The sequence below is a fragment of the Colletotrichum graminicola genome (assembly GCF_000149035.1).
Source record: "Colletotrichum graminicola M1.001 genomic scaffold supercont1.1, whole genome shotgun sequence".
Taxonomy (NCBI): Eukaryota; Fungi; Ascomycota; class Sordariomycetes; order Glomerellales; family Glomerellaceae; genus Colletotrichum; species Colletotrichum graminicola.
In genome coordinates this window covers 1,042,462-1,067,203 of record NW_007361005.1, presented here as the reverse complement: position 1 = coordinate 1,067,203, position 24,742 = coordinate 1,042,462, and the positions used below count along the sequence as shown (strand labels likewise).

The following is a 24,742-nucleotide window of genomic DNA, read 5'->3' as shown; positions in this document are numbered from 1 at the left end:
AGTGTTCTTTTTTTTTTGTTCACTTCTCTCTCTGTCTCTCTCTCTCTCTCTGCCTCGACATCCACTGGTATCGTCAAGCGCGAGGGGAAGAGAGTATGTTCTTCCGCCCCTTCCGCTGGCAGGTCTTTGGTAACTACATACGCGCGGGACACATGTGCCCCCGCCAACGCTCACCAGATTTTATATCTTTCGTCGTCGTGCTCTCTTCTCTTTCCTTCACGCGGCCCGCTGACTCGTACCCGCCTTGCCTTCCTGGGTTGCGTAGACCGTAGTGTGCTACGATCGCTCAAGCGTACGTGCGGGACAGGTTGCGGAGGTACCAGTCCACCAGCTTGCGGCCCACCTTGGCTTCCGAGATGTGAATGAGATCCTATGTGGCCGGGTTAGTGACGATTTCACGGGGAGCAAACGGGTTGAGTGAGGGGCCGGGGAACTACTTACACCCTGCATGGCGTAGTCCAGGTCGCTGATGTTGACGAGGTCGCCGTCGAGCAGGCTGGGGTGGTCGGTCCAGCGCAGCTGCTTGGTGCGCTGCTTGTTGACGAGAAGCCAGGAGCGGAGCTCGTCGGGCTTGACCTCGAGGAAGCCGGCCAGCTTATTGAGGTCCATGGTGGTGTACAGGCGGAGGTAGGACTTGACGGTGGGGCTCCACATGTTGACCTTGACCTCCTCCATGAAGACGGCCAGGTGGTGCTCGACGGGGTCGATGTTGGACTCGGGGTTCTCAAAGTCGGGGGGCACGGGGGAGATGAACTTGGGGCAGGCGGAGCGGAAGAGCTCCTCGAAGATGGGCAGGGACTCGGGGCCGCCGCGCTGGAGCTTGAGGAGCTGGTCGCCGTACTTCTCGCGCAGAGCCGAGTGGATGGTGTCGTCGAGGCGGGTGGGGTGGAAGGCGACGCAGATGGCGATGAGGGCGTACATCTGGTCGTTCTTCTTCGTGATGGAGTCGTACTGGGCGTTCTTCTGGAAGTTCTTGGTGCGGGAGACGTAGACCAGGATGTGGCTGAACATCTTGATGGCATCGGCGTAGCGGTGCATCATCATGTAGGAGAAACCGACGTAGTAGTACGTGGTGAAGTGGGCGGCCATGACGCGGGCGAACATGGCCTTCTTATTGAGCTCAATGTCGTCGAGCGTCTTGAGGGCGAGGCTGAAGTCGCCGAGCAGGCAGTGCACGCGCAACAAGCCGATGATGGAGAAGTAGCCCAGCATGCGGTACAGGTTCTTGTTGCCGTACTCGCCGGCGACGGCCATGGGGTCCTCGTTGCGGCGCATGGCGGCCAGCTGCTCGGTGATCTGGGAGCGCTGGATGAGCGAGTAGAGGACGTTGAGGACCGAGTAGCAGCCCCAGGTGTTGGGGTTCTCCTTGAGGACCTGCATCTCCTCCTCGTTGTTGCCCTGGCGGGCGATGCGCATGCGGTAGGAGGAGAAGGAGTTGAACTGGTAGATGAACTCGTCGATGACGTCCCATGCCCAGTAATACTACAGCACACGCACCGTTAGCATCAAGTATTTTTTTTTTTTTCATTTCCCCATCATCGGCTATGCGTTGGTCATGACGGCAATTGTGACCTGAGGTGGGGGGAGGAGAATGAGGGAATGGGGACATACCGAGGGTGGCTCGAGGTCGACGGGACCCTCACTGTTCAGGATGAAGTGGAAAAGACTGCAGTACGAGTCGTAGCTCTGGAACTTGACCTCGAGGGGCGCGGAGAAGTCGAGGGGCTGGGCGGCGGCGGCGAGGCGCGACTGGATGTCGTCCGTCTGCTGAGCCATGGTGAGGGAGCTGGACTGCTCAAGGTCATCGCCGATGTTGTCCTCGTACTGGACCTGCTCCTTGTAGTCGTTGACAAGGGCCTCCTCCTCGACGTCGCTGTCGTCGTCGATGGCGCGGGCGGGCCGCTCTCCATTCTGGTAGCCGCTCATGATGGGTGGTCGGTGTGAGAGTGTGTATGAATGTGTGTGTGCGTGTGTGTGTGTGTGTGTGTGTGTGTGTGTGTGTGTGCGAGCCGGATCTATTTCCCACTACGGAAGGAAATTGACGGATCCGAAAGGTAGGGGTGCGACTAGGCGAGCGTCGTGATGCCGTCAACTTTTGGTGTTGAGGACAGATGGGCGGGCGGTCGGGAGGGAGGGGGGGGGTTCGGTCGAAGGAGAGGGATTGGGTGGGGGTGGATTTCTCGACGAAAAATTTCCTCTATTCTCCTCTGAGGGGGGCGCGCGTTTGCTGAGGTATCGCAAAGTGAGAGCAAGTGGTTTTTTGCGATTAGGGTTCGGTTCCCCCAGTGGTTCCCCGTTAAGCCGATATGCGGTACGCGTAGTTAATGCGTCTAGGCGGCATTTTGGCGGGGAATCATGTTGTACGTTTTTTCTATTGTTTCTCGTGGCGGGGTAGAGACGCTGGGCCCGCTGAGGTAATTCACCCACTCCCCAAATCGACCGATCCTCCCCCTCCCTCTATAGGTATGGTAAAACAACTTGGGGGACAGAAAGACCCAGAAAAGCTGCATATATACATACACTATACAGAATTACTCATCGCTCATCCAAGTATCCAACCGCTTTGAGCTGACCTCAACCCCCATCTCCTTAATCTTGACATAGGTTGCTGGTTCTAGAGACAGAGAGTCATTGGCATATCCGTGCAAAACTTCTTACAACGGTGGCGAATCACAGCGATTTTTTCCCTCTTTTCTTGAGTCCCCGTTCCATTTCCAACCCAGACCAGGCCAATATATTAGTCACAAGCCAACACCAATTACTTGGGAGAAAGCATCATCATCACCACCAGCGCCATCGTCAACATCAATCTTCGCCTTGGAAACCCTCTCCCACTCTTACCAGGCCCCTCCCTTACTTGAGCACTTGCGTTAAAAGCCTCGAGGGCTGCTCGGCGGCTTTCACATATTTTTACACTGAAGCCTGCCTGCTCTTCCATCCACTTCCTCAGTTCTTCCATCTGGCATTTCCTTCTGTCCATACGTCTTTTGATACCCCCTTCAGCCCCATCACCGCCCTTCCTTGCTTTCTTTCCTGTCTTCTTTCCCTTACGGCATAAGTGCCCGTCATGCCTGTCGTCACCCCCGATAAGTTGGCTAGACTCCAAAGGCATGCTACTGATGTGCGAAATGTATGCTCTCCTTGTCCCACATGTATGTCTGTCATCACTAATAAACACCTCTAGATCTGTATCCTGGCCCACGTAGACCATGGCAAGACGTCTCTAACAGACGCCCTCTTGGCTACAAACGGCATCATCTCCCCCAAGCTCGCCGGCAAGATCCGCTACCTCGATTCGCGGCCCGACGAGCAGCTGCGCGGCATCACCATGGAATCCTCCGCCATTTCTCTTTACTTCTCCATGTTGCGCCGCTCCGCACCGGACGCCGAGCCCGAGGCTAAGGAGTACCTCATCAACCTCATCGACTCGCCTGGCCACATCGACTTCAGCAGCGAGGTCTCGATCGCATCGCGCCTGTGCGACGGTGCCGTCGTCCTCGTCGACGCTGTCGAGGGCGTCTGTAGTCAGACCGTCACTGTCTTGAGACAGACGTGGACTGAGAAGCTTAAGCCCCTCCTCGTCATCAACAAGATCGACCGCCTTGTCACCGAACTCAAGATGTCCCCCGCCGAGGCCTACACGCACCTCAGCAAGATCCTCGAACAGGTCAACGCCGTGCTGGGCAGCTTCTTCCAAGGGGAGCGCATGGAAGAGGACCTCAACTGGCGCGAGCGTATGGAAGAGCGTGTCCAAGCCGCTGCCGCCAGGGAGGCGGGCACGGATTCGACGACGACGACGACAACGGATTCGGGCGACTTGCAGTTCCAGGAGAGGGACGACGAGGACCTCTATTTTGCGCCGGAGAAGAACAACGTCATCTTCAGTAGCGCCATCGACGGGTGGGCCTTTACAGTCAGACAGTTTGCGAGCTTGTACGAGAAGAAGCTCGGCATCAAGAGGGGCACGATGGAGAAGGTGCTCTGGGGCAGCTTCTACCTCGATCCCAAGACCAAGAAGATCCTAGGCCAGAAGCATCTTAAGGGGAGGAACCTGAAGCCCATGTTCGTTCAGCTGGTGCTGGAGCCCATCTGGACCGTCTATCAGGCCACCGTCGGCGGCGATCAGGGCCGGGGCGACCCGGCGTTGCTGGAGAAGATCACAAAGTCCCTCGGGCTCACCATCCCCCCGCACATCATGCGCTCCAGGGACCCCCGGCTGCTCCTGACGACCATCTTTTCGTCCTGGCTCCCGCTGTCGACGGCGATGCTTGTCTCCGTTATCGAGTCCCTCCCGTCACCGCCGGTAGCGCAGGCCGAGCGGCTGCCCGAGATGCTCGAGCACGTCCCCGGCGCGGGCTCCGTCGATGATGCGATCAAGGACGCCATGGTGTCCTTCAAGACGGGCCCGTCGGACCCCGTGGTTGCGTACGTTAGCAAGATGGTCTCAGTCCCCGAGAGCGAGCTGCCCCACAACAAACGCAAGCCCGGCCAGCTGACGGCTGACGAGGCGAGGGAGCTCGCGCGGAAGAAGCGGGCGGAGGCGGCGCGCGCCCAGGCCGCGGCCCCGTCCGGCGCCAACGGCGTCAACGACCTCGCGACGGCCCTCGAGGAGGTCAACCTAGACGACTACGCCCCCGAGCACGAAGACAAGGAGGTCGATCCGGAGCATCTCATCGGCTTTGCGCGCATGTACTCCGGCACCCTCTCCGTCGGCGACTCCCTTTGGGTCATCCCGCCCAAATGGTCCCCCTCGAACCCCGGCGCCAACCCGCAGTCGAAGCAGATCACCGTCACGGCGCTCTACATGCTCATGGGCCGCAACCTCGAGTCGCTCGAGTCAGTCCCCGCGGGCGTCGTCTTCGGCATCGGCGGCCTCGAGGGCCACCTGCTCAAGAATGGCACCCTGTGCAGTAAGCTCGAAGGCGCCGTCAACCTCGCGGGCGTCGCCAATCTCGGCAAGCCCATAGTCCGCGTCGCCCTCGAGCCCGTCAACCCGGCAGACCTCGACAAGATGATCCACGGCCTGCGGCTGCTCGTCCAGTCCGACCCCTGCGCCGAGTACGAGCAGTTCAGCAGCGGCGAGCACGTCCTCCTGACCGCCGGCGAGCTGCACCTCGAGCGCTGCCTGACAGACCTCAAGGAGCGCTTCGCCCGCTGCGACATCCAGGCCGGCGCCCCCATCGTCCCCTACCGCGAGACCATCGTCCGCGCCGAGGAGATGCGGCCCCCGGCCAATAAGGAGCTCGGCCGCGGCGTCGTCGTCGGCACCACATCCTCCAAGCAGGTCTCCATCCGTCTCCAGGTCCGCCCCCTGCCCGCCGATGCCATCGAATTCCTCCTCAAGAACGGCGACGTCGTCAAGCGCATGTACTCGGACCGCACCGCTGCCTCGCATGGCGACACGTCGGAGGAGCAACCCCCCGAGTCTGGCGCCGCCGCCAGCGACGCCGCCAACGGCGAGGAGAAGATTGACATCGACACGGACTTGACGGCCGCCAAGACCATGTCGCTCGACGACTTCAAGCGCGACCTCCAGGCCGCTCTCGAGTCCACCCGCGGCGGCCGCGAGCACTTCAAGTCTGCCGTCGACCGCATCGCCTCATTCGGCCCCCGCCGCACGGGTCCCAACCTGCTCATCGACGCGACCAAGGAGGGCCTCCTCACGAAGCTCTTCTCGCCCGCCGCGGCCGCGGCGCCCCAGGCCAACGAGGCTCTCCGCCCCGTTCACGTCGCAGACAAGATCCCCTATGCCTTCCAGCTCGCGACGGCCCAGGGCCCGCTCTGCCACGAGCCGGTGCAGGGCATCGCCGTCTTCGTCGAGGACGTGGTGATCAACGCCACCGAGGACGAGCCCACGGCCCCGACGGCGCGCGACCGCCTCCCGCGCCTCACGGGCGAGGTCATCAAGACCTTCACCGCGTCCCTGCGCGCAGGCATGCTCGACTGGTCGCCTCGGCTGATGCTGGCCATGTACAGCGTCGAGATCCAGGCGTCCACCGAAGTCCTCGGCCGCGTCTACGACGTGCTCACGCGCCGCCGCGGCCGCGTCCTCTCCGAGGCCATGAAGGAGGGCACGCCCTTCTTCACCATCCAATCCGTCCTCCCCGTCGCCGAGTCCTTCGGCTTCGCCGACGAGATGCGCAAGCGCACCAGCGGCGCCGCCCAGCCTCAGCTCATCTTCGCCGGCTACGAGGTCCTCGACGAGGACCCCTTCTGGGTGCCCTTCACCGAGGACGACCTCGAGGACCTCGGCGAGCTGGCGGACAAGGAGAACGTCGCCAAGCGGTACATGGACGGCGTGCGGAGGAAGAAGGGGCTGCTGGTCGAGGGGAGGAACGTCGCGAGAGACGCGGAGAAGCAGAAGACGCTGAAGAGGTGAGGTAGATTTGGTGTAATGATGTTGCGGGGGATAAATCTGAAGCGTTAGAAAAAGGGTGGGTTAGAAAGTAGGAGCAACTAGAACATGGACCTTTTTTTATGTTTTTCTTTTTTCTTTTTAATGAGGAATGGAAAATATCAGGCATCACAAACACGTATAATCAATTGTAGTTGACCGCGATTCAAACTACCGCCGCATGAGAATGCATGATGCCCTGTCGGTATACGTGAACTCACTACGCGGCACCCTCTCACGACAACTACTCACTCGCCGCGGGACACAACGGTATATACTCGTACTGTTTTTCAATTCATTCGCTCTCGCCTATCCTCTATTCTTTTGCACCTGACCAAGGCGGGGTGGGGGGCCTGGTGAGCTCGTCACCCCGAAAATTACCCATGACCACCAACGACCTTATAGTCGGCACAGCGACATAAAAAAAAGAGAGAGAAAAAAAAAAGAAAGAAAAAAAAACACGCATCCTTCCGCCTCCATGTTGTTTGCCCCGTCCCATCGCCGGAGCTTCTTCTCGCCTTCATTCTTTTTGGTATCGGAAGGTGGGGAGAAAAGAGTGAGACAGACGCGAGAAAAAAGAAAAAAGGCATCTCGCAAAGAAAGCAATCCACAAAACACACACATGATGGGTTTGGTTTCTGAGTGAAGAGAGGAGTCGGGAGCGTCCGGCAAGAAATCATCAGTCATCGAACAAGCGTCCATACATCTTTTTAGTAAAAAATAAAAAAGTCCATCAACTCTGGGAGCGAGTCATCATCTATCGTTGCACTACGCGTCGCGTTCCGCCAACAAGGGAGGGGTGGATGGGAGAAAGCCGAGAGTGATAGTAGTAGTAAGCTTTGCTTGAAATTTGTGTGGATTCCCTATGCTCCCCTTTTATCACTGGGAGCAGAAAAAATCCTGGCCGAGAGGTTTCGCTGATCTTTGACACCCCCCTTTTTTCCGGATGAGGTTCCGAGTACAGCAGAGGGGAGAGAACAAAGGAAATGAGAGAACAATGAGAAAGGAGAAAAGAAAAAAAAAACATGGTCATGAGCCCCTTTCCTTCCAACATCCATGAGCCGCCAGCTTTTTTTTAGTAACCACTTCGCAAACTCCGATGAATGCGTGCGAGAGTGCGCGCCTTCTCCAGTCGTTGAGAGTCGAGGAGACGTTGCCTTGCCCTCAATGGCAAGCCATTGGAAGCGAAGACCGCAGAGGGTGCCGAGTTAAAAGGAAAGGTGTTTTTTTTCTTCAGCGGATCCGTAATGAGCCGGGTTTAGTTCGTTGGAGGGAAGCCAAGTGTCGAAAAAGAAGATAATCATGCCCTTCAAGCCCCAATTAAGCGGTTCGTGGCGTAAATTCGTTCGTCACAATCGTATTCGGAGTCATCTGGGTATATGTGACGAGAAACATCGTCTAGGCCGCGCATACATACACGCGGGCGCATCTTCTCGGTGACAAATGCGGACTCAACCCCACCAGGTCCGGCTGGACGCTGAATCATGATCGGACTGCGCACGCCCGCCCTCTAGGCGGAGCCCCGCGGGCCGACGTTGCGACGGCCCTTGTTAGGGACCGTGGTCCAACCGTCGTCTTCGACAGGCGCAGAACCGTCGGCGGGCTCAGCGGACGGAGAACCGGGTGACTGCTTCTCGGCGGGAGGGCCGTTGGAGCGGGGAGCACGGCCACCCTCGCGGCCGCCCTCACGTCCGCCCTCGAATCGACCGCCGCCGCGAGCTCCACCGCGACCACCGCGAGGTCCAGACGGGGGGCCACGAGGAGGTCCAGCGGATCTCCAGCTGTTGGCCTCGGTAGCGCGAGACTTGGGCGCCTCCTTGGGCTCCCGGGGCTCCTTGGATCGGATAGGTACCTTCTGCTCGTCGGAACCGCTCGTTTCCTTGGGGGCCTCGCCTTCCTGCGCAGCCTGCTCCTTGGGGGCCTCCTCGGCCTCCTTGTTCTCGCCGTTGGCGGCGGCTTCAGCCTCGCGCTGAGCCTTCTCCTCGGCCTCCTTAGCAGCAGCCTCCTTGGCGAGACGGCGCTCTTCTTTGGCCTTCTCCTCAGCCTCACGCTTCTCCTTCAGCTGTTGCTGCTTCTTTTCCTCAATCAGACGCTCCTTCGCGGCAGTGTCGATAGGACGGGCGGCACCAAAGGGGCTGGCCTTGGAGTCAGTTGCCGAGGGAGACATGACGTCGGGAGCCTCGGATACGGTACGCTTGGCCAGGTTCAACTTGGGACGGCCAACGGGAGCCGCAGGAGCAGCGGCAGGGGAAGAGGGGGCCTCGCTGCCATCGCGAGAGTGGCTGGCGGACTTGCCAGAGGCGTCGGGGCGCATGTTGGATCTCCACTGATTGTCCTTTTCGGCAGCGGTGGGGACGCGCTCAGGGCGGGGAGGGCGAGAGTCCTGGCGGGGGCCCTGGCCTTCACCCCAAGCGGCGGGAGACTCACGGCGGTCGCGGAACTCACGGGGTCCGTCGTTGGTGCGGGGACGGCTGCCTTCACGGGAGCCAGTCTCCCTGGGAGCAACGGGAGAGAGGGGGCCTCTGCGCTCCCAGTTGCCGAAGTCACGGACCTTGCCGTCATCCTCGCGGGGCTCACGGGGCTCGCGAGGTCCACGACGCTCACCGAATTCAGAGGGGCGACGGTCGTTGCCGCCACGTCCAGGCAGGTCGGGCAAAGGCCCCTTGCGAGACCAGTCGCTGAAGTCGCGGTTGGACTCACCGCCACGGTCACCGCCACGGGCTGATGACATGTCAGCAGCTGTGAGAGCATTCGTTCAACGAGGATTACTTACGAGGATCGGCAATCTTGATTCTAATAGCGCGTCCCTGGAAGGTCTGGCCATCCAGAGTCAGAGCCTGCTTCAGTCCCTCGAGATCCTTGAACTCGGCGTAGGCGAAACCCTTGGGGCGCTGCTGCTCGCGGTCCTCGATGATGCGGACGCTGACGATATCGCAACCCTCGAAGAACTCGTTGACGGTCTCCTCGGTGGCATCGTACGACAGGTTGCCGAGGTGGGCGGTGTAAGGAGGTCTCTCGGGAAGCTTCTGAGGAAGGTTTTCGCGAATGGAAGAATAGCCGCCGTAGTCTCCTGCGCAACGGTTAGATGAATGCCAGCTGCGTTCGTCTGAATTGTGAACTCACTTCGCTCGGAACGGTCGCCGCCAGCGCCGGCACCGCTGCTACCCCAGCCACCTTGGCTGGGACGGTAGCCAGCACGCTCGGGGGCAGGCAGAGCCTGAGTGCCTGCAAGCACATGTCAGTGGAAAAAGAAAATTTAGGGCACGGTATTGAGCCGTGGAGCAGTGGCGTACCGGCTATAGAACTGTTAGCACAACTTTGGAAACGAAGTCTGGCAGCGGCAGAAACTTACTGAACGTATCCTCGACCTCATCGGCCCACGATCCTCCGTAGCCTGCCTGATGTCAGCCCATGTCCACAATGTGCGCAGCAATACAGTCGGGTCGATCAAGGACCGACTGTGCGGCAGGCCGGGGTCTCTGCAAGGAGACGGTCGTCGGGGAGGCGGAGGGGTTGCGACTGACTTGAGTCCTGGAGGAAGTCACCAAGCGCCATCTTCACCTGCTCCTTCTTCTTGGGCGCTATGATGACACGGGTTAGTCTTTGTCCAGCTTTCGGGCGAGGCAGTATATTCCGCGACAGAAGGGTAAGGGGGGTACGAACCCATGATTGCGGTGTTGAGGTGGCTTCGCGCGTCGAATCTGATCGATGCGCGATGCGGGGAGTTGGTAAGGGAACCGAACGGTGCGGCTATTCGCTAAGGGTGCGGAGAGAGAGAGAGGAGGGGGAGAGGGCGAGAGAAGAGGTTGGATCTCGAAGGGATATTCCGTAGGGTGAGATGTCGGAGTGAGAATGTCGTGCACCAATGGTGTAGTACGTCGTCGGGTTGGCGATACGTCAGAGGGTATGCGATAGACTTGTATGGCCCAGCTTGCGGTGGTTTGCTGGGGCTGGAGTCTTTGGAGGAAATGTCGAAGTTTTACCCGCGCAGAGCAGGAAAAGGCAGAAGGGTAGATTCAAAGTTTGTGAGGGTTGGATAATTTTCCAGGAGTGGGAGGCACTAGCCCCGCTGTGGCTAGCTTGGTTTTTTCTACCTAGCGCCCCGCCAAAGACGCTTGGGCCAGCTAGGCCGGGAAAACCCGTGATTGAACAATCCCATCAACTGGAGAGGGGCTTCCGGGGGGCCACTCTGCTCAAGTGCTGGTGACTTCACCTGCCAGTGGACTTGACACTCAGCGTTCAGCGCCTCGTCAGTGACTCGCCCCTCTATGCCATCCCCCGCCCCTCCCAGCCCAACCCCTCCCAAGCTCAGCCTCCCACCCCCCAGTAGGTACCTACGAGTAGGTACGTACCGCAGCAGCAAGACCTTCAAGGTCATCAGCAGAAAAGAACAAGAAAGAGAAAAAAGGCAACAATGTTTCGATACCCCCACCTTCCATGCATCTACCAGGTATGCACGCTTTTGAAACTGCACGAAACACATTTCATATGCAATGTCACCTCGCTTGTTTATTCTCGACCCGATTGATGCATGTGCTGCCTTGACGACAGCTTCCCGACTGCATCCATCTGTACGACCCTAGTAGTAGTACCTTTGTTATTCCAACGACACCTCGCTGCACCCTGCCGCTGCACTCACACGATGGCAGATGGCATGAGGAATGGCGCAATGGAACAGCAAACCCGGCCTCGTCGTGGTGTGCTGCCGCCTGGCCTGGTAGATCTCATGGGTCCGCCCCTGAAAGTTGGCGCCTTGACTGGTGAGTGAGATACCGGAGAAAGACGACGTGAGACTTGCCCTCCAGGTGTCTCCTCAACCTATATGGCTAGCAATACTGTGGCTAACGCGCTTCTCGCAGGTACCATTGGCATGTTCAGTGGCATCGCCGTCGGCATTATCCGCGACACCACACCAGCTCTGTTCGCTCTGGCATCCGGCATCCAATGGTTCGCTCTTGGCTCAAGTTATTGGCGTAAGTGGTCCCTCATCGTCTCATTCTCCGGGACGTTGCGCTGATCTCTATCTTTAGTCTCGAGGACAGTGGTGATGAGCGCGTGGGGTGGTGAAGAGAAGCTCTCCAACTCCTCCAAGGCTCAGGCAAGTGCTATTGCGGGAGGTACGGCAGGCATGGTCGGGGGTTTGATCCGTAGGTCTCTTATTCCAACGGATATCCATCAGATCTAACACTGCGCAGGCGGTCCGAAAAACATCGTGCCCGGCGTTATAGTCTTCTCGCTTATTGGAGGAACCGGTCAGGCGTTCTACAATAGTATGCAGGGCCGGCCCGAGGTCACCGAAAAGAAGAAGAGTTTCTTCGATTCGACCTGGAGTCCTCTGAAGAAACTCTCAGATGACGAGTATCGTGAGATGATCGACGAAAAGATGCTCAAGATCGATGCCGAAATCGCTCTCATCGACGAGAAGATTGTCGAGTTGCGCGCAGCAAAGGAGGCGAACCCCCCGCCGCCTCGCCAGGACGTACCACAACCCCCGGCATCCAGGAGTTAATCTGTTAGATGTTCGTCCCCCATGTACAAAATATTTTCACCATCGTCTTAGTATCATGTACCAACAAGCCCATACTGCACTTTAAAGACATCTGTTAATTATTCGAGCGCTTCTTCGCTTCAAGTCTCACGCCTCTCTCCAAAACCTATTACAGTATTGTATAAGTGCGTCATCACCCACTCCCTTTCTTCTTCTCATATAAAGCAGAACGATCGGCTTGTGAACATGTTCCAGCCTTCAATGATGTTCTCCCATCATAGAGGGTCATTGCGCTCAGCACGATGCCACCCAGCCTCTGACCTGTCAACCCTTGAACCTATGTCATGTGGAGTTCTTCGCCTCGGACCAAGGTGGCCCAGATTGAAGCCAGCCGTGATTTCCACAAAAGTGTGAGCGCGTACCAGACAGCGAGGAGCTAGTAAAGGCGGACGCTTATGAGTGATTCTGCATGACAAGAGCTCCAAGCGCCATATTGTACAGAGCTCCGCATTAGAGAATGGGATTTCTAAGCCGCAAAGGATATGAACCTTGGCTTTTTGGTGTTTCCCAATATTGACAAGCTTCCTCCGTACAGTTAGGATGGCCCAACTTTTGAGAGAGAGTAATGCAGATCTCGACAGACCACAATCTATTTTTTCTTTTTCTTCTTGTTTTCGAGGAATGGATGCAGCCTATGGGTCCCCTCCATGGTAACGACCGGATCGCTTCTTTAGCACCGGACTCGCCGGCTTCCTGGCCATGTCAGATTGCCATTCAGGTTGACATGGAATGCAGGAGGGAATCGTTTCCGCATAACTGTAGAGAAATGAACTATCTACAACGAAGTCGGGTCTTACGCTAGCACCTGCCCACGTCCTCAGCCTCAAAGTCTGCTTGCCACAGTAAAACTGGATGCTGGCCTGAGGGTCCGAGAAAGCAAATTATATTCTCTGGGTTCATTTAGCCACAAGCCGATTAGTATCAACCTTTTTTTAGGCACAGAATGAAGCTCTGGATGCGACCTCACTTCCACTTGGGTATGCCACAGACGATCTTCAGTCCAAGGATATATTTCAATACAAGAACCGGCTCGCGTTTCACCTGGGGTATCGAAACAGGAGTGGATCCGTACCTGTTCGAGAGGTAGGCCAGCTTTCAACCCCATGTTGAAGGACTGGAAGAGAAGCTCGCAACTTCGGTAATTGAGACATGAGAGAAAGAAAAAAAGGTTGCTGATACGTTGGCATGGCTCAATGAGTTAGAGAGGCTGGAGACACGGATTGTCAACTAGTCAGAGGCCTGTTCGGACCTAGCACAGACGTGCTCAGCACTCCCAGGGCAGGTAGGCGAGGAACGACCAGGCATCAGCTTGTATATCACATACTACGTAAGGGTGAAGGTATTACCTAGTGTAGTTTGAAGACTATAGAACAGACGCGGGAGGGGTGTCCGACCTTCTCCTGGTCCCTGCACACAATCCATGCCCCTTGCCCGGCTTATCTCGCCCACCGAGACAATATCCGAGCTTTCTATCCATGAAGGGAGGCGAGAATTTGGATCTGGTAAATCCGAAGCCATGGGAAGAGGCTACGGGAGGGCCGGGGGATGATTGATACTTGGGTCGGGGGAGAGACGAAGCGGCGGCGCTTGCTGCACGTGCTAGCTCGAGTAGCCCTAGGTAGAGTAGCCATAGCTTCGGCGCCACATCTGTCCCCTCCAATACAATTGTGCAGTGAGGAAAGGGAGCACGGTCCATTGGTGCTAGTGATGCTGATGCAGCTAATTGTTGAATGATGAATCCCCAATCCCGACGAGAGCTGTACCTAGGTATTAGGTACGGAAAGGAAGTTAATGTCGTGCAGGGGTACGTACCGCGGCGAAAGTAATAGGATGATAAAACTGTAGACACCTGGCAGCTGGAAAGACCCATAGTTAAATAAACAAAGGGCCAATGGAAAGCGACGAGGGCCAGAAAAGGCCAAGCATTCCCTTCGTGCCAGGGTAGGAATTAATCGAGAGTGATGGAATGCCATGCGTTGGCGCCGGGGCTGTACTTGAGCGCGCACCGACGACATGTATCTCCTCACCGAGGAGCAATGACGTGGTACTTGATGTCGATGATGACCAACCACTACTGCGTAGGGGGGGGAGTGGGCTTCCTATTGGTGATTGTCATTTCCACCTGCGAAATTCCCCAACTGCCCTGTTCCTGGATTCCGCCGCTCCGTCCCTTTTTTATTTTTATTTTTTACACTCCCATGCCGACCCGCGATTCTCTCCTGTTCTGTCTTTCCTAGTCCATATTCCGTTTAGGCCGTTGTCTTAGCAATCAATCTTCTTGTCTCTCTACAGATACCTACCCTCGTTATTGTTGTTGAAACAAATCCAAACTGGCAACAGCCGTCTGTTGATTGCTACGTAGGCTCTGGCATTCTGCCATCGCCAACGCCGTTATCTTTCCATTGAACAGCCTGTTAATATATCATAGATTGTACCTCACCCTCTTTGTCCAATTACCTCCGCCATCCGACCAATACCATCTTGCGCAAGCACACACACCTTACCTACACACAAACACTCGCTCTCTCACTCCTCCCCTCCCCCGCTAAGGAATCCCGTACTGTAACCTTACGAATCCCTCCCCTCTGTCCAGGTTTACTGCGTAAGAGCGGACAGCAGCCCACCAGGAGTAGTAGAGTGATTGCAGGGTTCTGTATGGAAAGTCACCTCCACCTCGTGCCGAGAGATCAGTAAGAAAGAACAGACTACAGACGGACAAGGGGCTCAGACGAAACGACGACGTCCTCTCACCTTTCCAACTGCGTCACTCTTCTGCAAGAGCTGCACCTCCGATCCGCCAGCCGTTTCCCGCCAAATCCTCCAAACACGCACAACCACACACTTGGGACACACCACCGCCCGTCCACACTCGACTTCCAGTCCGTTCGTCCCTTTGCCCCAACGGAACGCATACTCCGCACCGTATTGCCGCCATATTTTTGTTTTTTTATTCTTCTGTGGTGTATTAAACTACTCACCACACGCTCTTGTCATCACGACGCTCGATCCCCACAAACCGCCAATAGTGCTTGTCTCTCCCTCCCTATCGACCGGCCAACAAGGGACCTGATCGGCATCCCACTTACTTTCACGTTCCGCTGTTCTTGCGACCCTTCCACGCGACACTTTCACCTTATCCTCGGAGCCGACCACTCGCGCTAGTAATACACACCTTGTCGACTCTGCACCGCGCGGGCGCCGAACTCTGCTGCACCAAGCCGCTGAGTGTACACCACTTTGTTAATCACCCGCTCGCAAACACACCCAAAGACCGATTCTCGACGACATGGCGCGCTCGGATCGTTGGAAGCGGAAGTAAACGTGCGGGATACCACAGAGATCCGCTTCTCTCTAGGCAAGTCGCCCTCCTTTACTTTGCCTCGCCCTTCTGTTTCGCTAGCTTTAGTTCACTCCTCCCGCATCTACTCCGTTTAGAGCACTTTTGGACTAACATTGTGCTGTTGTTGGCGGTCGTACAGATAGCGAAGCCATCGATTGCGCGAGTCGTTTGCGGCCTCACTATGGCTCTGCTCAGCCCGACCTTCATCTTCGGCGTCGTCGTCCTCCTCTACCTGTCCTCCTTTATTCTCTTCGCCGTCGTCCGAATCCTTACTGGCATATCCATACAGAGAATAGGCTATTTCTCCCTCCGCCGGCTCGCGTACACGCCACGAGATGGGTGCAAGATCGAGGTTCGCGGCCTGGGGCTCAACATTCACCGCCCAACATTTGCCCAGCCCACATGGTTGAGTGTCGTCATCAGCGAGCTGACCGTCACGGTCGACATTGGCGAGCTCGGGGGGAAAAAGAGCGAAGACAGTTCTACCGACTCGGACAGCACCGATGCGGAGGAGACTGAGACTGAGACCCAGGCCTCCGAGCAGCCCAAGGTGCCACTATTACGTCGGAACGGCGGCCCTCCGCCTCGGAGCCAGGCATGGAAACATCTAATGAAGCTAAAGGACCGGATGAAGAGGGCCCATCGCAAGCTCAACTGGCTGCGTATGGTCGACGTCGTCGCGAGCAATTCCACGATCAAGGTTGTTGACGTGGGGGATGTGCAGTTCGGAAGCTTAACCGTCGCCGTCGACACGCGGCGTAAGATGGTAGACCGCGCACGCTTCTTCTTCCAGTCTCGGACCGACAGGAACAAGCAGAAACAGCGCCAGGCCGAGTGGATAATGACATTGCGCAGCGTTCTTTTCACACCGCAGGGCAAGGAATCCCTCGAAATCCTCGACAATGCGACGCTGAATATTCACGGATTTTTGTATGAAGCGCTGGACGGGCTGAGAGATGCTGCCATCGCGCTCAAGCTGGGTCGTGTTCATATACCCTACGACGACGTCCGGGTTTGCGCCGATAGACTCAAGCAATGCAAGATGGCCGCGCGCTCATCTACACTGCTGGACGAGCCAGCCGACGTGTTCATTGACAAGGTCATACACGAGGTCGCCCAGCCGGGCAGCACAGACCAAGAACTGATCCAGACGGTATCTGATTCGAAGGAGTTCATTAGCTCGATCCTGAGGGGCGTTAAGGAGGTCCAGTTCGCGGTCAGTTTTATCGGCATGACGAAGAAGGTGGAGTCCGTCAAGCCCAGTGCCAAGCCCGTCATGCTGAATGCTTCCATGAAAGAGGTCGGCATCGACTTGCACCGCCTGGACCCCAAGTCCCCTTCCCACAGAATGTACTTCCCGTCCAAGGACATCGCTCACGAGGCTCTCGCCGCAGCGTTGTCCATCTCTGTCGGCGTCGACGACGGCGACGGCAAGCCGGAGAGGCTGATCTACATCCCAATGGCAACAACCACTGTCAAGACAACATTGCCCTCCAAGACGGTCGAGATGACACAGGACGTGGGGGCCGAGGAGAGGAATGCAAACATTCTCTTCGCTAATTCCGTAGTAACATCTCCTTCGGTAGACCTCGACCCTCGTCACCTACCGCTCATCGTCGCCATGCTAAAGCCCAAGTCCTCGAAAAGGCCACGCATCAACCACCAACCGCGTCATATGCTCATTTCGAGGCTATTGCCGAAGGCTAACATCAAATTTACCATGCATGAGCCAGTCCTCCGCGTCACTCTCCCAGCCGTGGACCAGCACGCCGCTTCTGACGATTTTGATTTAATCATATCTTCTATTTCGTCGGTTTCGCTCGACATGGAGTCGTTCCACTCCTCTGTGGAAGATCTGCACTATTCACTTGCGTCGACCATGCGAGTGCAGTCCCACGAGCTGTACTACCAAACGTCGTCGAGCAATCGATTCGACTTGATAAAAACCGAGTCTTTCGAGCTGAAAGTGCAACTCAGTGCGACCCCGGACGTCCATGTTGTTGCATCGGGCAATTTGCAGACCTCCTCCATCAAGATGGTGCGACCTGAGATCACCGACGGTCTCAGACAGATTGTGCGACAGCTGAGGATGAATGCGGAACCAGAGAAGCGCCCTAACCGACACACGTCCGCTAAGCAGCAGAACTTCCTGCGCGCAATGCCATATTGGCTTCTGCAGTTCCAGCTCCAAGCATCGGATTTCAGCATCGAGATTGCCGGCATCGACGAAGACATTTCCGATGACACCCGCGGGGTGTCTCTGCAGCTCGACGAGTTCTCTGCCGAGTACCGCGCGCAGAGGCTGGATGGACTTCAACGACGGCCGTCACGGCGGCGAGCTAACAGCCGCACCGTCGCCCCCGACTCGGATCTGCTCAGGAGCCCTATCTCACCGCCACCCAGAAAGAAGCAGCAAGCCCACGGTGATGGGCGGAGAGTCGCGTTCCATGTCAGAGGCTTGGAGGCCTACATCGTCGAATCCGAAGATAGGGTCGAACTGGAACCTTTCGTCAATATGCCGCGGTTCGAGGTAGCTTTCCAGGCTTTGAGTGACCAGCAAGGCCCGGTTTTCCACATCCATGCCGGAATCCGTACTGTTCTCTTGCAATACTCCCTTTTCCGCCATTACTCAGTCGGTGTGGCTATCATGATCTTGCGGAAAGCCTTCATGAGGTCTAGTCAGGATATCAGCTCACCGCCCATGTCGCCAACGAGCCCGCGGAAGGAAACCAGCGACCTGCTTTCGCCTCCGATGTCGCCAGAGTCGCCTTTTATTGACATGAGCGAGTACTCAACGGTCACGCCGGAGCTGATAGCGATTGATCTCAAGGCGGCTCTTGTGCAAGTCAAGGCCGAGCTGCCTAACGATCCTCAATTGATGCTGCAAGTTTACGGGGTCGAGGCCGGCCGACACAGATGGTCCGCGCCTTACTTAATGTCGAAGCTCGTTCGTGTCTATGTCAAACCCCCCAGGATGCGAACCACATGGGCCAGGATGATCAGCATCAAGGGCGGCAGGGTTGATTACCGCAAGTCTCGGCGGAAGCTTCCTGACGGCGGCTACCACGAGGATAAGATGATCGACGTAAACTCGGACGCCATAAGGTTCGCTGTACCACACGAGGTTCAGGTTAACAAGATATCGGATAACGTTATCAATACCCTGAAGTCTGTCAAGCAGCTTCATCATCGCTTCAAAACCGGCACAAATGAGTACATCCTTGACAAAGCCCCGGGTGATCCCAAGAACGTATCCAAGGTGTCTGTCCGGACACACTCACTGCTCTTCGAGCTTGAGGACGGTGCGTTCGAGTGGAAGCTCGGAATGATCTATCGCGCAGGTAGAGTCGAGCAGATGCAGCGACTTGCTCGAGAGGAAGCTTTCGAGGTCAAAAAGAAAAAGGTACGCGATGAAGAGTCAAGAAAAGAGTCGGGCAAACTGCGAGCTCGTTCGCTCTTCCATCGCGGCCGGCAGCAGAGCGGAGCTTCGTGGGTCCGGAGCCAAAGTGCAGACGGAAGAAGACCCCGTTCCGACGAGCGCTTACGAGGCAGAGCACCGAGATATGACCCCGATGGCGGAGGCCTCGGTCTCACAGGTTCAGCCTCAGTAGCGGAGCAGGAGGCTCGGGCACGGCTAGATGCTTACAACGCGCAGAGCTGGAAGAAGCGTATCGACCGGTTCTACGTCATGGCAAGGAATGGCATGAAGGAAATCCGCGGTCTTTTCTGGGGTCCTGATCAACTCCCCGACGATCTGGAGGACACGGAGAATATTCTCGAGGTGCCCCAACGGCCCGCACTCATGTCCGCACTCATCACCGATCTCCAGTTCGTTATCGACAAGCCGACCTTCGCGATGAAAGACTTACCAGACTTCATACACTCCGTCGGAAAAGGAATGCCCAAGGATATGAAGTATGGGTTGCTTGTTCCAATGCATGTGTCGATCGACCTTGGCGAGGCCAGAATTTCCCTGCGCGACTACCCGCTTCCCCTTATACACATACCCAGCTTGAAGGCGGGCCAGTCGACAAGGCTCCCGGCCATGTCCCTGAAAACAAACTTTGTGATAGCAGAAGAGTTTCGTGGAATGGAGTCTACGCGCCGTATCAAGGTTAACATTATCCCCCCTCGAAACCACGAGGCTGGCGGCAGTGACGAAGGCGGTTTTGCCATTGACGTCCGCCGTACAATTGGACCAGTCAAGTCGTACTCGAACATGCGCGTTGAAATCAACACAGCTCTGCCAACAAGAATTACCTGGGGTCCAGCCTACCAGCCGGCCATCCAAGACATGATGATGGTCATTGAGTCTTTTACCAAACCCCAAGTCGATCTTTCTGAAAGAGTTGGTTTCTGGGACAAGATACGCCTCAATTTCCATTCCAGGATACATGTGGCTTGGAGGGGCGACGGCGACATGCATCTTGCGCTCAAAGGAACGCGCGATCCCTACTGCGTGACTGGCAATGGCGCAGGCTTTCTGATGTGCTGGCGCAACAACGTCAAATGGAACATCAATGCCGACGACGATCCAAAGCGATTCATGACTGTCGACTCTGGCGAATACGTCTTGGCAATCCCCGACTACAGCCACCAGGTCCGAGAGGCTGCGAGGCGAACAGGTGAAGATGAAAGCCTCATGGGCGAAGACAACTACAAGTCCGGGGCATCCTTCAAGAAAGTGGTGATGAAGCTCTCTGGCAAAGTGCAGTGGATGACCGGCCTCGTTTTCGAACGTGCAATCCAGGATGGGCAACGCAGCTTTGAGTTCCGGCCGCATTACGACGTTGTACTGCGGGCTCCTCATCATGTCAAGCCCGAGGACCAGCCGTACGATGCCTTCCGTGGATTCAGAAGCCAGCACATTCATCTGTCAATCGCAGTCAGAGCCCCCGTGGACCGTGACTGGATGGCGGACAACGTAGAGTCGTCAAGGAGCTACAACACGGTCCATTGTACACCTCGCTTCTTCACTCACTTCTTTGCCTGGTGGTCCCTCTTTGGCGGCGCTATGGCGTTGCCCATTCGTCAAGGATCTCTCTGGCCAGGCCGGGAGCGAAACAGCAAGAAGTTCGGCAAGCACCTCTCCACCATCAAGTATAATCTTTTGCTGGCACCTCTGTTCCTCAGTCACATCTATAAGCATAAGGATGCCGAAGATGCTTCCGACAGTGGTGTTTCTGCGACAGGCCTCAAGGTCCGTTTCGACAGCTTCATGTTGGACCTGCACCAGAGGCGCGAGGAGTTCAACACACGAGACCGCGGTCGCAAAACTAAGGGAAAGACAAGCGGCATCAAGCTTCACGCGGCCCAGCTCGACCTAGCAGCAGCTGATGTTCGCGCCGTTTCCGCAAGTATCCGGGGCACAACGACGGAAGCCATCAAGAAGGGTACCATGGCCAACCTGGTCTCAAATCAGCAGGAGGACGGTGCTGATCTTTCGCGTTTTACCATTCCCGACAACGACTTGAGTTGGATCGACATGGACGACTTTGTAGAATTGGACTGGATTTTGCCAATGGAGCCCAACCCCGATACCAAGATTCTCCCCCTTGCGTTTGCGCCTCGTCTCACCTACTTCCGGCAAACGGATATCGGTGGTGTCATTGCAGGCGATCCGGACCGTAGAAGCCCGTTCGGTGACGAGCCGACTCATTTCTGCATCATGAGCCATGATGACGATCCCCGCCGAGTCCAGGCACAGCTCATTCAGGAACGCCTGGAGCAGCTGGAAGTCCAAATCGAGAACTACGGCAGAAGTCTCGGAGACGCCGAACTTAAAGTTGTGCGCGACGATTCAAAGGACCCCAAACTCGTCGCTGCCTTCGAGAGTTTGCAGCAGCAAGGCGCCATTCTGCAGAGGAAGAAGGCTTACCTGCAGAACATGCTCCGTCAGATGAATAACAAGTCGCCCATAGACGGCAGCAGCACGTTTAAGCGGCGGGAGAACGGTGGCGGCGGCAAGTTCGAAGAGTCTGTCGACCTCGAGCAGGACGACTCCTTGACGATACCCTCCGGCGCAGAGTTTGAAAGTGACTTTAACAACCGATTCGTCATTCACAACCTGCATTTCAAGTGGAACAACACCCTTCGAAACATTGTTCTTCGATACATACACCAGGTCAGCCAGCGGAGAGGTTTCGTCTACTACTTATCTCGACCCGCGGTCAAATTTATACTGGATATCGTAGAGGAGCAGTACAAGGCCAAACAGAACCCCAAGCCGGCTAGCAAGAACAGAACCCCCACGGGGGGTGCCACAGCCGGCACTTCTCCCGATCTCGATGCTGCAGAGCGCGAGTTCAAGCAAGACATTGAGGATCGCATCAAGGATATTCTGAAAGACGGCAAGAAATATGTTGACGCTGGCGGGGAAGACGATGATGATGTCCCCAATTTGCCGATCGAAGACTTGTCGAGCGGTATTTCAGACGAGTTCACGCCACAAAACAGCTACCACGTTCGACTCATTGCTCCGCAAATCCAGCTGCAGAGCGACAAGAATAAGAAGAACGTGGTCATCCTCACCTCGAAGGGCATGGAACTCAAAGTTGTCGAGGTCATGGACAAGAAGAGACTCGCAGACGTGGTCAGCGGTCTCGTGCAGCGAAGATTCCTCGTCAACATGGACAGCACTCAGTTCTTCGTCACTCATCAATCGTACTTCTCGGAAATCGTCACGACCTATGCCGGCAGCCGATACGGGACCCCTGCCACGTCGTCGTGGCCGCCGTGGGTTCCCATGGAAGTAATGTTCGATTTCGAGACCGATCCTTTCGGCTTCAACCGCGTGGTGCAGAAGACCTCGGCCATGCTTCGGTACGAGAAGTACAACACTCTGCGTCTAAAATACAATGACGACGTCAATACCGATGGCGCGGGCGATTCGTCGCAGCCGAGCAACGAGAGGAAGATGGACAACCTCTGGGTCGAGTTCCCACACGCCAGAGCTCTTTGCAACTCTGGCGATTACTACGCCATGTACGTCATTGTACTGGATTTACTCATGTACAATGAGCCTCTCGAAAAAACGCGAAGCGAGCGCCTGGAGAAGATTATGCTGGCCTCGGACTTCAGCGATCTCAGCGGCACACCGGAGATGGTAGAGAAGCTACAAGAGCGCATCCGCCAACTGCAAGACATCAAGTCCCACTTCCAGATCTATTCCAAGTACATGGATGAGCAGGGCTGGGAGGACCGCCTTCTCCTCGAACGGGACTTGGCAGCCTGCGAGGACGAGCTGTTCTTCATGATGAAGGCTATTACGTCTTCGCAGCGCAGGTACGAAACGAACTCTGACAGCAACGCCCTCTTGAAGTGGAGCATCATTGCACGAGACACGGTTTGGCATATGCTCCGAGACAACAAAGAACCACTCGTCGAGCTGCAGCTCAAGGACGTGAGGTACGACCGAACTGATAATGCGGACGGTTCGCACATCAACTTGATCAGAGTCGGCAAGGTCTTTGGGCTGAACCTTCTTCCCGACGCCATGTATCCGGAAATCATTGCACCTTACGTCGATGGCGACAAGGGCGCGGCCGACTTGGGCAGCCAAGAAATGATCCGAGTCTACTGGTACATGCTTGAAGCTATCGCCGGCATCCCCGTTATGGACCATTTCGAAGTCAACTTGTTCCCGATGAAGATCCAACTTGAGCGTGAGGTGGGCAAGCGGATCTTTGAGTACATTTTCCCCGGCATCGATGGCGAGAACAAGGCCAAGAACGATTCACCGTTCATGCTGAAGCACATTCCCACGGAAGACGACGAGGAAGACGATGACTCGCTGTCCGGGTCTGGCCGCCTTACTACTAGCGACAAGGATGGGTTCAACACCAGGCCAGGCTCCCTTGAGCTGCGTCTTCACCCAACGCTGAATTCAGACTCCCCGACCAAGTCGATCAGCAGCAAAAAGTCTCTCACAGTCAACACGGGCGAAGGCCAAGGTCACACGTTCCGCCTCTTCCGATCCGTCGGCACCGGCAAGACCATGTCAAAGAAGCCTTCGTACGAGTCGCTCAAGTCAACGAAGGAACCCCGCCCTGGGATCGGCCGTACATCGACCGGCTTCTCCTCAAAAGAAGGTACGGCCGCCGGCGATGGCAAGAAGTCACGTTTCGGCCTGCGCAAGGAGTCCAAGACAGAAGAGGCCAAGCCGTCCGATGACCTTACTAAGATGATGTCGCGTGCGAGCAACTACATGACATTTGCGCACATCAAGATGCCATCGGTGGTGTTATGCCTCAGCTACAAGGGCAAGGATAACCGCAACGTCGAGGACGTGCATGACTTTGTCTTCCGCATGCCGGCGGTCGAGTGGCGCAACAAGACTTGGTCTAACCTGGATCTCGCTCTCGCTCTCAAGAAAGCAGTTATCAAAGCTCTCATCTCGCATACGGGCGCGATCATTGGGAACAAATTCAAATACCGCCCAAGCGGCGCACAAACTAGCAAGCTTCGAGAACTGGCGACCGGCTCCTCTCTTACGGCACCGGCACCTTCGTCATCATCACAGCATGACGCCGAAAGCATCAACAACAGCGACGATTCGTCAAGCTTGTTCGGCAACTCGCCGGTAGACTACTCCCGATCGCCCCCCCGCTCCTACCACGGCAGTTCGGCTAGTAGTATTCCGATACCGCGATCCACAAGCAGAAGCTCCAGTATCGCGAGTAGCCGCTCACAACAGACCGGCGCATCGAGCAACCAACAGCCCAACGTACCCAGCTTCCTCATGATGACGCCGCCGACGCCGTTAGACAGCCGCGCGCCAACACAAAGCGTCGGCTTCGAGCTGCTGCGCCCCACTTCCAGGGGCAGCTTGGCGCCGTTCGACCAGGCCGGCGGCGGAACTATGAGATCTCTGTCGCGGTCGGGGACGAGCGTGGAACCGGGCGATCGTCGAAGGGCGGCGGGGAGCGGGTTCCTCCGCGACAAGCTCAACCAACTCACACACCGGAAGCGCGACGCAGCTCAGAAGGAGGACAGCCAGAAGCAAGAGAACAAGAGGGAAGAGACGCCGGAGGGGGAAGAGGACCCGAACAACGCCGACGCAGACAGCCCCAGGGGCTCGAAACGGTTCTCCGGGGTGAGCAGCCGGGTCAAGACGGGATAGTAGGAACGAACGAGGCCTTGGCAGTGAGCAATCAGGGCCGGTAATCAAATCAGTGCGATGGAATCAATGAAAAACCAGGGGGGGGACTCAAGCATACGGCGCCGGGTATATAGACTAGAGCCCACCACGGGGCGGGAACAGGGAGGCAAACATTTGGATTCGTTCGTTTTGCTGTGTTTTGTTCCGTCTTCCGACGACACACGGCGTTGGCGGTAAACACATATACACACACCCACACCGCCCAAAGACATTGTCGCACACGCAGACTTTACAACATTGGCCGTTTCATAATTTTTGTACCATTTCATCATGGAAGGGGGGTTGAAGAAGAGAGCCTTA

The 24,742-nt window shown here is 56.5% G+C and overlaps 5 protein-coding genes across 5 annotated transcripts; 3 read left to right on the top strand and 2 right to left on the bottom strand.

The window, feature by feature from the left end:
* Window positions 1–286: 286 nt before the first annotated feature.
* On the bottom strand, window positions 287–1,926 carry GLRG_00272 (RNA polymerase I-associated factor PAF67; the record flags this gene model as incomplete). Its single annotated transcript, XM_008090957.1, has 3 exons — window positions 287–370; window positions 442–1,482; window positions 1,612–1,926. 3 exons carry the CDS (start codon window positions 1,924–1,926, stop codon window positions 287–289), a joined length of 1,440 nt encoding a protein of 479 aa, XP_008089148.1.
* Window positions 1,927–3,067: 1,141 nt separating this feature from the next.
* On the top strand, window positions 3,068–6,379 carry GLRG_00271 (elongation factor Tu GTP binding domain-containing protein; the record flags this gene model as incomplete). Its single annotated transcript, XM_008090956.1, has 2 exons — window positions 3,068–3,130; window positions 3,185–6,379. The coding sequence occupies 2 exons, from the start codon at window positions 3,068–3,070 to the stop codon at window positions 6,377–6,379; spliced, it is 3,258 nt and encodes a 1,085-aa protein (XP_008089147.1).
* A 1,525-nt stretch (window positions 6,380–7,904) lies between these two features.
* GLRG_00270 (RNA recognition domain-containing protein) lies at window positions 7,905–10,061 on the bottom strand (the record flags this gene model as incomplete). The annotated part of the gene is made up of 6 exons (XM_008090955.1): window positions 7,905–9,115; window positions 9,168–9,464; window positions 9,518–9,619; window positions 9,747–9,788; window positions 9,919–9,975; window positions 10,058–10,061. The coding sequence occupies 6 exons, from the start codon at window positions 10,059–10,061 to the stop codon at window positions 7,905–7,907; spliced, it is 1,713 nt and encodes a 570-aa protein (XP_008089146.1).
* A 975-nt stretch (window positions 10,062–11,036) lies between these two features.
* On the top strand, window positions 11,037–11,903 carry GLRG_00269 (uncharacterized protein; the record flags this gene model as incomplete). The annotated part of the gene is made up of 4 exons (XM_008090954.1): window positions 11,037–11,154; window positions 11,254–11,367; window positions 11,425–11,541; window positions 11,590–11,903. The coding sequence occupies 4 exons, from the start codon at window positions 11,037–11,039 to the stop codon at window positions 11,901–11,903; spliced, it is 663 nt and encodes a 220-aa protein (XP_008089145.1).
* Window positions 11,904–15,463: 3,560 nt separating this feature from the next.
* On the top strand, window positions 15,464–24,403 carry GLRG_00268 (uncharacterized protein; the record flags this gene model as incomplete). Its single annotated transcript, XM_008090953.1, has 1 exon — window positions 15,464–24,403. The coding sequence occupies one exon, from the start codon at window positions 15,464–15,466 to the stop codon at window positions 24,401–24,403; it is 8,940 nt and encodes a 2,979-aa protein (XP_008089144.1).
* Between the last annotated feature and the right edge of the window lie 339 nt (window positions 24,404–24,742).